The 14,730-nt window shown below is 36.3% G+C and overlaps 3 protein-coding genes across 3 annotated transcripts; 2 read left to right on the forward strand and 1 right to left on the reverse strand.

The window, feature by feature from the left end:
• The first annotated feature begins 514 nt into the window (after positions 1 to 514).
• Positions 515 to 2,536, forward strand: LOC18040424 (protein BRASSINAZOLE-RESISTANT 1). The gene is made up of 2 exons (XM_006434873.2): positions 515 to 1,065; positions 1,582 to 2,536. Exons 1-2 carry the CDS (start codon positions 826 to 828, stop codon positions 2,248 to 2,250), a joined length of 909 nt encoding a protein of 302 aa, XP_006434936.1. The 5' UTR covers positions 515 to 825; the 3' UTR covers positions 2,251 to 2,536.
• An 821-nt stretch (positions 2,537 to 3,357) lies between these two features.
• Positions 3,358 to 6,363, reverse strand: LOC18041032 (DNA-3-methyladenine glycosylase 1). Its single transcript, XM_006434874.2, is given in 5 exon segments — positions 3,358 to 3,799; positions 3,802 to 4,084; positions 4,516 to 4,657; positions 4,748 to 4,889; positions 5,727 to 6,363. Coding segments are annotated over 5 exon segments (1,002 nt in total). The 5' UTR covers positions 6,109 to 6,363; the 3' UTR covers positions 3,358 to 3,746.
• A 3,439-nt stretch (positions 6,364 to 9,802) lies between these two features.
• On the forward strand, positions 9,803 to 11,393 carry LOC18041033 (hydroquinone glucosyltransferase). The gene has a single exon (XM_006434875.2). The coding sequence runs from the start codon at positions 9,848 to 9,850 to the stop codon at positions 11,276 to 11,278; it is 1,431 nt and encodes a 476-aa protein (XP_006434938.1). The 5' UTR covers positions 9,803 to 9,847; the 3' UTR covers positions 11,279 to 11,393.
• Positions 11,394 to 14,730: the final 3,337 nt, after the last annotated feature.

Raw genomic sequence — 14,730 nt, forward strand, 5'->3', positions numbered from 1 at the left:
TTTCAATGTTGTTTGTAGTTTCTTGAAATTGAATTGGAATTGGATTTCATTTTCAATTCTTTTTGTAATGCGAAATTTTAATTTGCACTTATATTTTACAACAACTGCTAGATAGGCTTTATATGTCATAAACCTCTATAATAGTTTAATTAATATCTGTGTAAGATAGCTAATTACTATTCAAATAAAATATAATAAATAATAAATAAGATAAACAAGTACTATAAATGTGAAAAAAATAAAGAATTCATTCATAAATTAATAGTTTATTAATTTGTCGAAGTTTTTTTTATCACTATACTCTTGGTCAAAATAATAATATAATAATAGTCTACTCATTTTCATTGTTTAGATAATAAAGAAAGAAAAATAATTTCCAATCGTAAAGTTTCATTGGATGGGTCCGGTTCGGACATTGTGGACCCCATGTCATGACTTTTTGATTGGTCATGACTCGTGACTATGTACATGAACTGTACACGCAGTCCAACACACATACAATAACTTTGTTACCTGCACATGTATCAACAAATTCACGTTGATCATAACCCTCAAATCACCAAACTGCTCCCCTAACTTTACACTAATCATTCTCCATACATGTGATACAGCCAATCCTAGACCACCCATCAAAAAGCATTCCAACAATTTACAGTGCACCTGCGCACAGATTAACAACTCCAAAAGACACAGCCCACACTACATCTTTTATGTTTCCATTCCTCCTTGCAAACCAGAAAAGATTCTTCTACAGCGAAGGGAAAGCGTATTCCTCGTGGCCATTTTAGCCTTTTAGGTCTAGAGAGAGGCGGGCTTCGTCGGAAAATGACGTCAGACGGTGCCACATCGACGTCGGCAGCTCGGAGGAAGCCGACGTGGAGGGAGAGGGAGAACAATAGGAGGAGAGAGAGAAGGAGAAGAGCTATAGCCGCTAAGATTTACACTGGGTTGAGGGCTCAGGGAAACTATAATTTGCCCAAGCACTGTGATAATAATGAAGTTTTGAAAGCTCTATGTGCAGAAGCTGGCTGGGTTGTTGAGGAAGACGGCACCACTTATCGCAAAGTAAAGTAACCTTGGCACTCTTCTTCTTCTTCTTCGTCTTCTTTTTTTTCCAATTATTTACTAGTTATGTGTGGGTTAGATCTGTAAGGTGTGTCGTCAATTTTGGTTATTTTTGCTCTTACAAATAGCTAGTCCATTAATTTCGCAGACCAGAACCTATTAATCTAGTCAAAACCATCATCTAGGAAAGTACCTTTGCCCTTTAGGTTTTTCCCTTTTTTTTTTTTTGGATTTATGATTTTTGAGGAGAAATTGGACAAGGATATATTAGGATTTATGAAGGCAATATAGATGTTATAGCTCTGCTGCTGTTGCATCTTCTTAACTTTTTATTAATTTCGTTTTTATGATCTGACTTTAAGAGGAGTATTGTGAATTTTTATGCAATTACGTGAATTAATGTGATGAACTTCATTGACTAATTTCAATATAATTCAACTCTTGAGTTTTCCATTAATTATCCCTTATTTAATAATCCTACCATCTGTTTCATGGCTAATTATTACAAATATCCAGGGAACGAGGCCTCCTCCTATTGATATAGCAAGTACTTCAGCCAGAGTTACCCCTTACTCTTCCCAGAATCCAAGTCCTTTATCTTCATCCTTTCCGAGCCCAGTTCCATCATATCCGACTAGTCCTACTCGTGGTGATGCCAACAACCCATCTAGCCTCCTCCCGTTCCTCCGAAATGCAATCCCTTCATCACTTCCTCCTCTTCGGATCTCAAACAGTGCCCCAGTGACTCCACCCTTGTCATCCCCTACAAAAAGTAAACCAATTCCCAATTGGGAGTCTATGGCCAAAGAATCCATGTCTGCCCTCAATTACCCTTTCTACGCTATTTCTGCCCCAGCTAGTCCAATTCACCGTCAACTGTATGCTCCAGCAGCTACGATACATGAATGCGATGAATCTGATACATCCACTGTTGACTCTGGTCACTGGATAAGCTTCAAAAAATTTGCACCTTCTGCTTCTGGGGTGCCAACCTCTCCAACCTTCAATCTTGTAAGACATGTGGCTCAACCAAGTTTTGCCAATGAAGCTCTCAAGGAGAAGGGGCGAGGTTCGGAGTTTCAGTTTGAGAGTGCACCAGTGAAGCCATGGGAAGGGGAAAAGATTCATGATGTAGGAATGGAGGATCTGGATCTTTCACTTGGAATTGGGAAGGCTCAGAGTTAAGCTAAGCAAGGCCAGCTGATGCCGACATGTAAGAATTTTAGGATGGAAGAACGTGATTCTTTGGTTGGTTTCTGATTCATGCAGTTGGGAGGTGAAGAGCATTTCTCTACTTTCACTTCTATCTACTCACTCAACTCACTGGGCTTGCCATATCTTGAATCGAATTTGGTTTGTGGGAGGAATCAAGCTATCTTCTTCAATATTATTTAAGTTAATTTATTTTCTTTTTTAATTTTCATTTGATGTTCACCTTCCCTTAAATCGGATATTCAGGATGTTTCACAAGCATTACGTGTGTAGATACTGTCTGAATGTTAATGCCTTGATGTGCAAGTTATTTTCTTTGTAAAATTCGGTAAAACTTTTACAGCTCAAAACCATTTTTGTGCATGGCTAGCGTCGTTAATGGATGTATCTTGTTGGAGAAGAGGGGGGATTTCATTAAATTAAACTCTCTTGGCGACAATTGGATAAGGTGCATCCCACTGAGAGGAAAAGAAATGCTGTCATTAGAAAGTGGTAGCGTATCTTTTTGACCTGAGTTTTACTGAAGTTCCTATTTGGATGATCATGTTCCTCAATAGGCTCAATTAGATTTTGTTGTTGGACTCGTGACAGATGATTGGTGTTTCGATGGCGTTGCCCGACAAATCCATGTTCACTTACACACATTATTTCCTATAACAAGCAAAACGGAATAAACAAACTGAATTATTGGATGGAGGAGTTCTGGTCCTATTTATAACTCTTAATTTTTATTTTAAAAAAATACCACTTTCTTGTTCAACAAAGTGAATACATACAATATTTGTGCTGAAAATATATCCTGGCATAAAGATTTTGTTTAACACATGTAATATTTGTGCTGGAAATATATCCTGCCATAAAATGAGATTGAATAGACTGATCCACACTTTGTATTTTTCCAAGGTCTGGAGCTCTAAAGTTTCAAATTTACCATAAAACCTAAATCTCTTAACTGGAGGCTTCTATTTTGTTGTCAAAATGGGGCAAGCAACTACCTATAGCATGGCATGCTTTATGTTATGTCATTAAGCACCGGGGGAGGTTGGAAATCAATCACAGCAAATAAAAATGACCGAAATCAGAAAGGATTTACTACAGAAATCGAATTTTACAAGATAGTGGACTGATGAGAACAGCTAATTTGCCGAGTCAGCTAGCAGCTATCTCTAAGAATACCATTATAACGTGAACAAGATGTACAAAGCATGCTAATGGTAAATTTTTTAAAGGAACATTTACAGTCAAACATCGTCATAAAAGAATTCTCCACTGCAGTAAGACTTCAATCTCCGGTTAGGGAATAATACACACAAATGCTTGAAAATGCCATAGAAAACGTCTCTGAGAGGTAACTGGTAAAATATAACCCAACATATGAAAAACTCTGCTTTTCATATTTCTAGCTATAATGTTCTCAACAATCAGATCTGTGTAATTAGTTAGGAATAAGTGTGGCTAAAGTATATCGGTCACAACTCATGAGATAGGCAACTGTTCTCCAAAGCTTTGGTTAGTTCTTCATCTCCTCAATCTTGGTTTTTAAATCCTTTTTGGCATCTGCATTGCACTGTTGGTATCTGAAGCATGTTAAGAGATGATCGTTAACTATCCCGGACACTTGCATGAATGAATAAACTACTGTGGGACCCACACAACGGAAGCCTTTCTGCATTAGATCCTTGCTGATGAGTTCTGCTTTCGGCGTCTTGACAGGTACTTGACGTGCGTAACGAAATCCATTTCTCACAGGTGCATGGTTCACAAAGTTCCAGCAATAATTGCTAAAAGAACCAAACTCTTGCTGAACCTGCAGAAGAAAAGCAACAAAGTTGGAACATAAATCCAAACTCAGATGAGTAAATGTCATCGCTCAACCTCACAGTAATAATTAATGCAATTCTTGTTATTTATCTTTGTAGTTGTTTTCTACAACCAAGGAATGGTGCCTTCATTTTCTTCTTTGAATCTGACATTTTTAAGATTTGAGAGAAATTAGGAATTTCAGTTAATAAACAGTGTCTCTACAAATGCTACAATCTCCGGTCATCAACCAAATCTGTTTAATTCCAGAGATAGGGAAAAGCCAAATCCTGAATCACAGATCTGAAGGATATGTCGGAGATTAAACCATTTCAATGCCTCACAGCACCAGCATAAGCTGCTTAAACCAAGTCCCTACCCCATGGTGCATTTACAAATTGGAGTTTTAGAATTTGAAGTGTTGACCTAAATAATCACCTTGAGCATCTGCTTAGCATTCTCAACAATTGCACGTAGCTTTGGCTCAGATAACAGTAGGCTCCCGTTTACCTTCAATGACAGCAACTTCTTCTCAGTAAACTGTGAAACGGATGATATGTCGAAATTGTCAAAAAGCTTCCTGCCAAATTTTAGCAATAGAAACTCGTTAAATGATTGGAGGATGTGAATACTTCAAACAAGTAAATAAAGAGATTAAATGCTAACATGCCTAAATATGTCTCTCCTGCTGAGAATTGCTGGCCAGCTAAGTTCTGCTAATGCTTGTGAAAAGACTAGCAACTCAAACAGCTTCCTGTCGTCATAAACAGGAACTCCCCATTCTTCATCGTGGAAAGAAATATAAAGTGGATCTGTTAAGTATAAAACAGATGTTCTACAGTGAGTAGATAATTGGTTTCAAAAAAGACAAGCAAATAAATAAGCCATCTATGAATAGAAGTGATGATATTATGTATATATGAATCACATCCTAAATGTCTAAATGAGTAAACGACTCGTATCTTAGCGGATTCAAAGAAAAAGGCAGTTTGGATAATTCAAATGCTAGAACACTAAGTAGAATCAATGGTTACTGATTGCTGTTGAAATCCACAAATTATCGATGTCTGAAGATGTACTGGCTTCGTCAAGAAAAAGGCTATCATCTTATTTAAGGTCTTCATCAGCAATGCGATGTCAACCCAAGCTGCAGTATTGAAAAGTCTGGCCATGATAGTTTCGCCACCATTAATGATCAACATGAACCTTAAACTTCGGTAACACAATTGGCCCTAAATTATTCAACAACTACTCTGCAGTGCCATACATGATTAACGCTTCATTCTGTTAAATGAAATCTAAACTATCATGCTTGACTCCACTATTAAGGTAGCATTAACGAAACTAGAAAAATCGCATTTTGTGCAGCAACCTATCAGCAGCAGTTTTATTTATAACATCAGCAAAAGCCTTGCATGGCTCCAAGTACCAAAACCTTGTTACTTTTCAAAATGGTAGCAAATCAGAAACATAAAAAATTCTTAATTAACAAATAACAACCTCCAATTGTCGGATATGTCAGGAATGACCTTCAGGCCATTGTTTAAGTTTCCACATTTGATATAATCAGAAATGGACGCTCAAAAACTTGGTATGAGCCATGAGGCGCAATAATTTTTTTTTTTTTTTTTTAAAAAGGAGTCACTTACCAGAGTTGGGTGTGATCCAATCACACCTCTTAATCGGCCCTGAGTTCACGGGTGAAGCTTCTGGAATTTCGGCACTAGCATGGGGAACGACTTTCATATTCTTCACGCCGTTACGCTTCGCCGTTACACTTCTTCTAGAATTCTCCATTCTCTTGGCCGAAGCAGCACTCGAAGTAGATGATTCCGAGGAACATGAGCTGTCCACCGACGCATTGTTCCTGACAACCGGTTCCGGAATTTTGGGAGCCGGTTTTTTCGGCTTCTTTGGGACTTCAGTTTTCCGTTTCGGGTCTTGGGAAGCCCTAACTCTGTTACCGGTCGGTCCGAGAATAGCCCGCTGTTCGGAGACCGGTCTGGCCAGTGATTGAACCTTCGTAGCCATGGAAGTTTATATAAACACTGAAATTTTAATAATGTGTGCTGATTTGAGCTGAAAACAGCAGCGCTCTAACTTGGGAAGAGTAAATTATGAGTAGAGTTCTCGTGTAGCTGAATGTTCCAGAGAACTAGTGGTTATAGAGCGAAATGGTGGGCAAATTGGTCAACAATTTTGGAGAGACTCGGGTGAACCGAGCAGAAGGTTTGGGTGTAGACTCTAGAGTGTGGACAGAAGCAGAGGGCGCAAAATGACGAAACAACGGACGGGTTTTCGGAGGTTTAAAAACGTAAGCCTGCCGTGGCTAAGTTAACCGGTTACAGCCGGTGTGTGTCCGCGTGTCGGTGTCTTTTTACCGTTTTGGTGTTTTGAACAGAGTAGAGGTAGAGTGAAATACCAAATTTGCCTTCGCTCGTTCTCAAAATTGCATGGGGTTTTGTCGGCTTGTCGCGTTGCACCCCACCCAATCCATACGTTAAAAATATATATATATAGGCATGTCTATCTACTGAAAAAGTCCTAAGCTATATGACTCCTCCTTTAATCATATAGGTTATTATAAAACAAGACAAAAGTTGGCACGCAATATAACATTTTATCAGGATAATTGAGTGTTTTTCAGTAACACTTGCAGCAATTATTAAAACATGTAATTGTGGGATTGGTTATCCCAAAAAGATTTAAATTAATTCAAAAAACAGAAAGAAAGTTACTTAACTTCTTTGCGTGATTGCAACTTTCGTCCTCATCGATATGGTAAAATTGGTTTACCTTAATAACAAGACAAAGTTGATACTCTTCTTATCTTTATGATGATTAATTATAGGAAACAGTACAAATCATCATTATCATTAATCATTATTGTTATTGTTATCTTATCATTGTCATAGACTCATAGTTGTCAAAAAGAAAAGAAAAAAAAAATAAGATGGGTTATATCTATCACAAGGCTAAATTTGGCATTTTGGTTACTTGGAAATGGAGTCGGCGGGCTAAAGGTCGCATTCAGTAGGTAATGTAAATGGGTGTCGTTAGCATGGCAAATAACTTTGCGAGGAAGTTCCTTACCGTTAAGAAAAAGAATCCAAAGTCGTTCTCGCTCACCAGTCACCAGAACGATAAAGGCAATAACAATACCGGTGGGTGGTGCGCATCTAACGGCTATCTTTCTTAACCACTGAGCTTATCCACGAATGGCTTGGGCTTGCTTCGTCGATTTGCATCTTGAACTTCATCTAGGAGTCCAGCCTTGGAGTTTAGGCCCATGATCTACATTGAAACTACTGGACTGTAAACTCTGATCCAATGTCGTATTCATTTTGCTACTACAAGGTAAGTAGGACACGAGGTTGGGTTTCCTTGAAACGTCACTTGGCGTGGCACGTGACACTTTAAGATCTCAAATGAAGCATGTTTATGGTAATATCATCATTGTTAGTATGCATCGTGTAGCTGTGCAAGTTTCATCACACTTGGCTCTGCGATCGAATTTAATAATTTTTGAAAATAAGAGATCTTCATAACCATTTTGTCAAATTAGGGGATGTTACCGTGCCTCCCTTTCTTTCTTTTCCCCCTCAAATAACAATTCTGAAGGTAGCTCGTACTGTAGTGGAATTGCAGCAATGGAGTAAAGTGGAGTTTCATGGGTGGCAGCGCGGGTAGACTATAAGATTAAAGAATTGCATTATTTACAGTTTCAAGATTATTTTTATGTCGATGGGGACAAGGTACGCCGCCTTGAAAATGAGACTGACAGACTTTTACATTTTAATTGGTTGCTTCATAATTTTGCTTTAGCTTGTCAGCGAAGAAACACAATCCGGGGTTTGATGGATGAGGATGGGCACTCTATTACATTTGCAGTCGGTATTGAGCAAATTGTTTTGCTTGTATTTCTCTACGATCTTTTCATCTTCAGCCCCTGATGTCTCACAGTGGGATTCGGTGCTACAACAGTTGCCTGGAACAGTAACTCCTACTATGAATTAGGAGTTGACAAAGGAGTTTACGGGTGATGAAATTCAGAGGGCTATTAAGCAGATGCGTGAATGCATTCTCCGGAACCGGACGGTTTGTCACCTACAATTTTCAAGGATCATTGGGTTGTAGTTGCGCTGAGGTAATCCATTGGTCAAGTTTGATTAAAGCCAGCAGGGAAATATAAATTAAAAATCATACAATACTAATTGATACTTGTTGTTTGTTAATATTTCAGTCGCTTTGAAATATTTTTGTTTACAATTTAAAGAAAAAAAAAAAGAAAAGAAAGAAAGTGTCTAATTGTTCAATCTGCCTAGTAGATGCCGGCTAATGCTAATGATTTAGTTTCGAGTATTCAATTTTTCTCCGGTTGATTGGTAAGTGATGATAGAGAGAAATCAAGTATAAAAAAGGAGGATGATTTCTAGTTTAGATCTCATATCACACAAATAATACGAATCGTTTATTGCTTTGCTTTTCCACTAGCAAATTCATTCAAGTGCACATTACTAATGCTTCTTGTTTAATCACTAGAATCTGATTTCGGATACAATATATAATTAGAGTAATAATATAGGTACAAATTATTGTACAAATACAAATTGACGTGACATGATTTAATTGGTTGAATTAGATATCTCTTGATCCACATGATTTATTTTTATTATTTTGTATTTTTATTCAACTAATGAGTTAATGATAAATCAGATTGTATAAAATAAATTTATAAAAGAATTTGTAGTTGTACCATCACTCATATAATTAACATTAGGCAAACACTATCTTACAACTAATGTAAGATACATTTCTCTCACATGAACAGTGTATGTGTGGGATCCACTCACTGTTCATGTGAGGGGTGTATCTTACATTAGTTGTAAGATAGGGGATCCTTAACATTAATAATATTATACTATTGAGAATATAATAGATTAGTTAAAAAAATAAAAGAGACAGTAACAACAATCACAACCCCAAGCTTAGTAAAGTAAGAATTAGAGTGAAAGGCAATACAATAACCGCCTGGAAATATACATACAAGAATCATCATCTTTAAATCGCTCCATCTTAGTCAATCAAGGAATATAATTATGATTGTTAGTAATATATTCCTGTTATTTGATAGTTATGTTTCTTTAGAAAGTGGTTTGACCGAACAAAGTCCAAACCCGCAAATAAGTTGAGTATAAATCACCAAGGTTATATGATTTTTTTAAATCAAAAAACTAAATCTAGAGGATAATTCTTCTTTAAAAATTATACTAATTTGTGTAAAATGCGGCAAGCAAAATAATTTTGACTACAAATTACATAAAAATTAAATAGCGGATGTGAGCTTATTTTTTCATTTTATATATTACTGTTCCTTATTCTTTTAAGAAAGAAAAAAAATGAAAAAGAATATCTATAAAAAAAAATGTGATGCCAAGAACAGACAGCCCTGAGCCAACCATTACAAAAACAACCATAAAAAAGGAATTGGTTCTCCATTAAGAAACATTATTTGCTTACTTATTACCCCACTTCTCCCACTGGGAAATGAGGTCATGCGAATGAGATGCAGATGCTCTTTAATAATTTACATGGCACAAAAAGCTGAGATAATTGTTCGTTTTTCATCTCTCTTCCTCTCAACATCAAGGGCTCTAGTGGTCGTTTAAGCTGTATATATCCACCCTCCCGGTCATCGGTGCGGTGCAGTGGGAGTGGGTGACTTAATTATAATTGAAATCAAGAGATCAATATAAATATATAATACAGCATGGTGGAAACAGCGGCTAAAAGCTCGCGGCCACATGTGGCAGTCTTAGCGAGCCCAGGACTGGGCCACGTCGTTCCTCTATTGGAGTTCGCTAAGCGACTTGTCATTAACCATGGCGTCCACGTCAGATTCCTCGTCATCACCACAAACGAAGCCTCAGCAGCCCAAGAGAAACTCCTCCGGTCACTCCCGGATGGTCTCGACGTCGTTGACCTGCCACCGGTTGACGTCTCAGCTGTCACTAGGGATGACATGCCCGTCATCACTCGCCTTCACGCCATTGTAGACGAAAGCCTAAAGTCATCCCTAAAGGCGGTCCTAATTGAATTATGCAACCCACGAGCTCTTGTTATCGATTTATTCTGCACCCAAGCTTTCGAAATATGCAGCCAACTTTCCATTCCAACGTACTCGTTTGTTACTACATCCATCCACTTCTTTGCCTTCGCCCTGTACCTTCCCACTCTTGACCGTGAGGTACAAGGCGAGTTTGTTGATCTTCCTGAACCGATTGAGATCCCGGGTTGCCCCCCTGTACGACCCGAAGACTTGCTGGATCAGGTCCGGAACAGGAAGATTGATGAATATAATTTATTTTTACTTCACATTAGCCGTTTGCCTCTTGCAGCTGGAATTTTCCTTAACTCTTGGGAGAATCTTGAGCTTGTCCCACTTAGAGCAATTAGAGAACACTCTTTCTATCTACAAATTCCTACACCGCCGATTTACCCAATTGGGCCGTTGATCAAGCAAGACGAAACGTTGAGTGCCTCAGATGAAGAGTGTCTGGCTTGGCTGGGCAAGAAGCCGTCTGATTCAGTCATCTTCGTAGCGCCAGGTAGTGGTGGCACTTTAACAGCTGAGCAAGTCACTGAGATGGCATGGGGTCTAGAACAGAGTAAGCAAAGGTTTATATGGGTAGTACGGATGCCTAGCGATGCTAGTGCCTCGGCTACGTTTTTTAACGTCGGAAGTGACGTTAACGATCCCCAAGCATATTTGCCAGAAGGGTTTTTACAGAGGACTCACGGAATGGGGATGGTGGTACCATCGTGGGCTCCACAGGTCGAAATTCTCCGCCATTCCTCCACTGGTGGCTTTTTATCTCACTGTGGGTGGAACTCATCTTTGGAGAGCATATGCCACGGTGTGCCAATGATTGCGTGGCCGCTCTACGCAGAACAGAAAATGAATGCTGCAATGTTAACAGAGGAGATAGGGGTGGCCGTAAAGCCAGTAATAGAATCGGGAAAGAAAGTGATCGGACGGGGAGAGATAGAGAGGGTAGTGAGGTTGGTGATGGAGAGTGAACAAGGGCAGGTTATGAGGCGGAGGGTTAAGGAGCTCAAAGAAAGTGCTTCCAGAGCATTGGAGGATGGTGTCTCTTCTTCTGATTCGCTTGCTCGTTTTGTTAAGAAATGGAAAGACTGATCATGACGTCCGACTATTACTCTTTAATTTGTTTCCTTCTTATATTTCGAGAATTTGAAATAAGCTGTGCTGTTGTTGTGTCTCGCGCTACGTATACATTCAGTATTACGGTGACCGGCCACTGGTCAGCCGTCTATATAACTCGCAATTGAAAAAATTTTAGTGAGTCAACAATTAAAAATAAATTAATATAAGTAAACAATAAGAAAACAGGCTGCAGTTAATCATTGAAGCAGTAATAAAATAAACAATTAAAAAATAAAAAAATAAAAAGCACAGGAAAAATCTGAGGCCTGTTTAGTAGCAGTCTCTTTAAAACAAGTTTACCATATACTACGTTGTTTTAGGTTCGTTGGTAGCTGTTTTTTATGATACAACCGGAATGAATTATTTGTCAAGCACTCACGAATAATTTTGGCGAACACAAAGAACGCAAAATCTCAATAAAAAACAGAATGTCAGAGAAGTAAAAAAAATTTAAGTGCTCTATGTGTTTTTTGTATTTATTGTGTGTATAAAACAGAAGAGAAAGACTGTCTTTTTATATACATGAGGGTATGTAACTGTTAATTTGAATATTTGAATTAATTTGGCACTTGTTATGCCCAACTAATGAAGAATGAGGTTGCATGAAGTTTCCTACGCACAGTTGATTTTCAGTTTCTGCACTGTATTTACACGTGTATTATGAATTGTACTTCTTTTTACTATTAGCATAATCGATTAATTTTAGAATAAATTAGAGGTAATATAACTAATTAATGTATATATGACATGTATAACTAAATTTAATATAACCTTTATTTGCTTGGAGGTTTTCTAAAATAAATACAGATATGTCATATTATCATTTACTTGTTGTATAACTGACATATTGCTTCTGATTTATTCTATAATTTCTTGTCGGTGACTTTTTTTATATTATAGCTAAGCTTAATTAAGCTACAAGTGTCCCCTCCTTTAATTTGTAATAAAACACCATTTGCATGCATGGTTTGTAATCTCACTTTGTTTATTTGTCAAATATAAGTTTTTTTCGTTTCTTTCACCGGTATGCAATGAACAAACTTCCACCATGATACATTTAAGTTTATCTAATCAAATTTAAATAACTATTGTCATAACCCGTATCCTCAATAAACACGTTACCCCCAAATATTAACTATATAAGGATAATGATAATACTAGGTATTTAATTATATAATCATTCTAAGATGCGTGCATTTATATTTTTTTAATATAAATTTAAATTTACAACGTTGTAAAAGGGAACAACTATAAAAAATAGATTGGCATAGACCACTATATAAAATTATTAAAAGGACGGACCACACTTACCAAATAGATTTAAGTTCGGATCAACCTAATCAAATTTTGAGTTAATAGAATTGAGAAAAAAATCATTTAAACACAATCCAAATTTATAATCCAAACCACACCTAATTCATATTGGATCGGATCAAAAACTCGAATTGACCTCGGATCAAAACAAATTTGGGTGGTATTATTTTTTAACCAAGGTAGTAGTGGGAATCTATTTCAAATTTTTGTTATAAAATAAATAAATAAAAACAAATTCGAAGACAGGTGTACCCATTGAGATTTGAAACTTGGGATCTTTATTAGTTTCTACACTCTGTGTGAGTGGCAAAGCTATACAAACTTTTGTCATTGAAAGAAATCTCAAATGTGTACAGAGCTGCTATTTGGCAGCAAAGACAATTTTCTGGATCTTATTTTTATTAACTAATCTCAAATTTCAAACGAATGAAAATGGATGAAGGAAATATTTGTGCAGAATGGCAATTGCAGATTATTGGAGAGATGGTAAAAGTTTTATTCAATATAAATAAATAATGTGTATATGACTGTATTCACCTTTCACGATTGCCCTTTGTTCATGTCCGTTAGATCATGATATAAATTTGGTCAATAAACCACTGCCACTAATTCAAATTGAAATGGTGTGATGAGTAAATGCATCTTTAAATAAAAAGATATATTTTCTTCAAGGCACCATTAATTGATCATATCTTTATAATAACACTTCATTTATTTTGAAAATATTACAAAACAATCTTCTTATTATTTATGTTACTCATCTGCCCTTATTTTTTTATTACTTTTACAATAATACCCTTGCAATTATATTGGGGATATTAAGGGTAAAAGCTTGTTTAGTCCTTATATTATGAGGTTAGTGTCCATTTAGTCTCTGTATTTTTAAAAACACCTCAAAACGTCCCTGCTACTAAATATTGACACTTGTGCCATTATTTTTTATTATTTTTAACTTGCTTTTACAATATTACATTTTTACAATAATGTTTCTTTTTTGGATGTTAATAAAAAATTAAATTATTAAATTAAACTAAAAAATAAAATAAAAACAAAAAAGGTATATATTAATTTTTGTGGAAGCTCACGCATGTCTAAAAAATTAATATCGTAAAAAATTACATTATCAATTTTTTTAGAAAAATTAATATTTTAACTCAAGAGTGTGTTCCACAAAAATTAATATATATTTTTTATTTTATTTTATTTTTTGGTGTTAAACTGGTAATTTATTTTTTTCTTTTTAATAATGTCTAAAAAAATTATTATAATAGGGCAATATTATAAAAATAAGTTAAAAGGAACAAAAGATAATGGCAAAAGTGTCAATAATTTAATGGTAGGGATGGTTTGAGGTATTTTTAAAAATATAGGAACTAAACGGACACTAACTTCAAAATATAGAGACTAAACGAGCTTTTACCCGGATATTAATAAAAAGAAAATCAAATAATTTTTCAAGCTAACCCTAAAAGAAAAATAATAACATGAAAAATAAAATTAATTCTTATTTTATTTTTAAGGTTAAGTTGGTAAATTAATAATTTTTTATTCTTTTTAATGTCCTCAAAATCAATAGAAGGATATTATTGTAAAAGCACAAAAAATAAAGGTGGAAGTGCAACAAATTTAACAGCAGAATATCTTAAAAAATCATTTAAGATATAAATACTAAACAAACACTTAAAACAACCTTTTTCCCTTAAGAAGAAAAAAAGGAAAAGAAGGAAGCAATACATGTATCCTATGGAATAAATTACGAGTTTGCAGACGATCCGAAAGCTATCAATTTTAGAAGTGGGGAGTCTCAAAAGTCAAATGTGCATTGCGAAATCAACAAGGCTTAAATTCTTCCGCACTACATAGTAAACTTTTGTGGAGCTAGGGTCCAGGCTGGGCCTACTTTGTTCTTCCGAAACTAAGTATTGGCCCAAATTCGTCCTGGCTCTGACGATCGCCCGCTATCTAAAAGAGCACCGTGATTAGCCCCTACCAGACGCCCACGCGCCCTCCTCCGTTGCGTTCGCGCCACGTCATGACTTGAAGTGGCACGCACAACAATGACTAGCAGATTTCCTTTTTAAAAAATTTTAAATGTACCGAATCACGTTCAA

Source organism: Citrus clementina, unplaced genomic scaffold, assembly GCF_000493195.1.
Source record: "Citrus clementina cultivar Clemenules unplaced genomic scaffold, Citrus_clementina_v1.0 scaffold_5, whole genome shotgun sequence".
Lineage (NCBI taxonomy): Eukaryota > Viridiplantae > Streptophyta > Magnoliopsida > Sapindales > Rutaceae > Citrus > Citrus x clementina.

What these genes read in the sequence shown, in the direction of transcription:
- LOC18040424 (XM_006434873.2), top strand. Translation starts at nt 826, where the DNA reads ATGACGTCAGACGGTGCCACATCGACGTCGGCAGCTCGGAGGAAGCCG. An exon ending in ACGGCACCACTTATCGCAAA is followed by an intron (nt 1,066 to 1,581) that starts GTAAAGTAACCT and finishes ACAAATATCCAG; the next exon opens with GGAACGAGGCCTCCTCCTAT.
- LOC18041033 (XM_006434875.2), top strand. Translation starts at nt 9,848, where the DNA reads ATGGTGGAAACAGCGGCTAAAAGCTCGCGGCCACATGTGGCAGTCTTA.